Source organism: Penaeus monodon, chromosome 19 (genome assembly GCF_015228065.2).
Source record: "Penaeus monodon isolate SGIC_2016 chromosome 19, NSTDA_Pmon_1, whole genome shotgun sequence".
NCBI lineage: Eukaryota > Metazoa > Arthropoda > Malacostraca > Decapoda > Penaeidae > Penaeus > Penaeus monodon.
In genome coordinates, this window is record NC_051404.1 from 49,156,494 (window position 1) to 49,158,375 (window position 1,882).

At 34.4% G+C, this 1,882-nt stretch overlaps 1 protein-coding gene across 1 annotated transcript in view; it reads left to right on the forward strand.

Moving 5' to 3' along the window:
* The window catches only part of LOC119585430 (ribosome biogenesis protein BMS1 homolog), a gene marked incomplete in the record, with an annotated part of 34,374 nt that overhangs the window by 22,841 nt on the left and 9,651 nt on the right, over positions 1 to 1,882 (forward strand). Inside the window, 5 exon segments of the mRNA XM_037934088.1 lie at positions 62 to 216; positions 771 to 959; positions 1,052 to 1,291; positions 1,445 to 1,567; positions 1,680 to 1,824. Of these exon segments, the coding sequence (XP_037790016.1) occupies positions 62 to 216; positions 771 to 959; positions 1,052 to 1,291; positions 1,445 to 1,567; positions 1,680 to 1,824 (852 nt within the window).

Genomic DNA, 1,882 nt, shown 5'->3' on the forward strand with positions numbered 1-1,882 from the left:
TCTTTTTTCTTTGCTGTCTTTATATTATTTCATTACTAAGTAAAGTTGCTACATATTTCAGATGTGGTTCCTGAAGTAGAAAAGGAAAAGACAAAAAGAGAGAAGCTCTTGGAAAAGAAGAGACGTCTCAAGGAGATGTTTGACTCTGAATATGATGGCAAAGATGATGGGGATCACTTTGATACCCTCAAAGCAGAGTTAAGTCAGCAGGCTCAGGTAACTATTGCAAGCACTAGAGTGCAGAAAGTGCCAATAAAAGATTGGTTCACAACTTTATCTAGGTGCACTGTATTTACTTTATATTAGATGAATCTCAATATACATGGATGATTTAGAAAAAAAAAATATATATATAACTTTGTGTAGTAATTATCTCATACACACTGTATATCCTGTAATGTTAGGGTAAATTTCCACCATTGCTAGATGATGTCAAATCATGTCATGAGCCTGGCTTCTAGTAACTGGAATGGTGCCTTGTGAGCCTGCTTGTGAGCCAGACAATAGCCTAGATGCAGAGTTGCATGTGCTACTGTACCCCAGTCCCACCAAACTTTATTCTGAATATTTTCCCATCAGAAATGTGTTAGATAAAAATATATAATAGTTTTACTGGCACAAGTACACCCATTTAAAAAGAAAGAAAAAAAAAATCAGTTCAATTTTTTATAGTGTACTGTGTTATAGTAAAATCTTATGAGGTCTTGATTATAGTGTTATAGTTGTTATAACCATTGTTAAACATTTTTTTCATCTTTATATGTTCACAGTTAAATCGTAGTGAGTTTGAAGGACTTGATGAAGAAACTAGAGTGCAGTATGAAGGTTTTAGAGCTGGCATGTATGTACGTTTGGAATTCACAAAATTCCCATGCGAATTTATCACCAACTTTGATAGCAGCTATCCTGTGATTGTGGGAGGATTATTGGACAATGAAAGCAACATGGGTTTTGTTAGAGTAAGTAGACTAATGTATATGTTAGTATTGATCATAAATGACTTATGAATTTATTATCAGTTGATGGTACCAATTATTGGTGTACTTCATAGGTACGCATCAAGGTTCATCGATGGTATCCCAGAATTCTTAAAAATAAGGATCCCTTGATACTTTCTCTTGGATGGAGACGGTTCCAGACCCTTATGTACTATGCTAAGAGGGAGGACAATTTTGTTATGCGTTCTCTGAAGTATGCAAGGAAGTATCTCCATGTTGAAGCCATGTTCTGGGGTCCTGTAACTACAATTGGTACAGGATTTGTTGCTTTACAAAATATTGCTGAGCGAGTGGTAAGAGTGAAATTTATGTCAGTAGAGTTACAAGTGTTTTTACAGTTAAATATACTATGAACCTAGGTGTGTGAAATATGGAAAAAGCCCATTTTCTTCCTTTAAAATTACCCTGTTTACAAATTTAATAGATGCTTATTTTGCAATCAACAGTCTGAATTTCGTATTGCTGCCAATGGAGTAGTACTGGAGACTGATCAGAGCTGTAAAATAGTAAAGAAGTTAAGACTTTTAGGAACACCAGAGAAAATTGTTCAGAAAACTGCATTTGTTAAGGTAAAAACAAAAAATTAGTTGTGGGTATTTACCCCTTAACTTGTGAAATATCATTATACATAATACATTTCAATATTACCTGGAGTTTAAAATGATTCCTTTACTCTTGCAGGATATGTTTCACACTGAAACTGAAATAGCCAAGTTTGTGGGTGCAAAAGTGCAAACTCAGTCAGGGATTCGTGGAATTCTCAAGAAGGCCCATGGACATAAAGGATTGTTTAGAGCAACCTTTGAAGATATTATTAAAATGAGTGGTAAGACAAACATCTATGGCTTATTGCTATTTTGATATGAATATTACACTTTTGACAG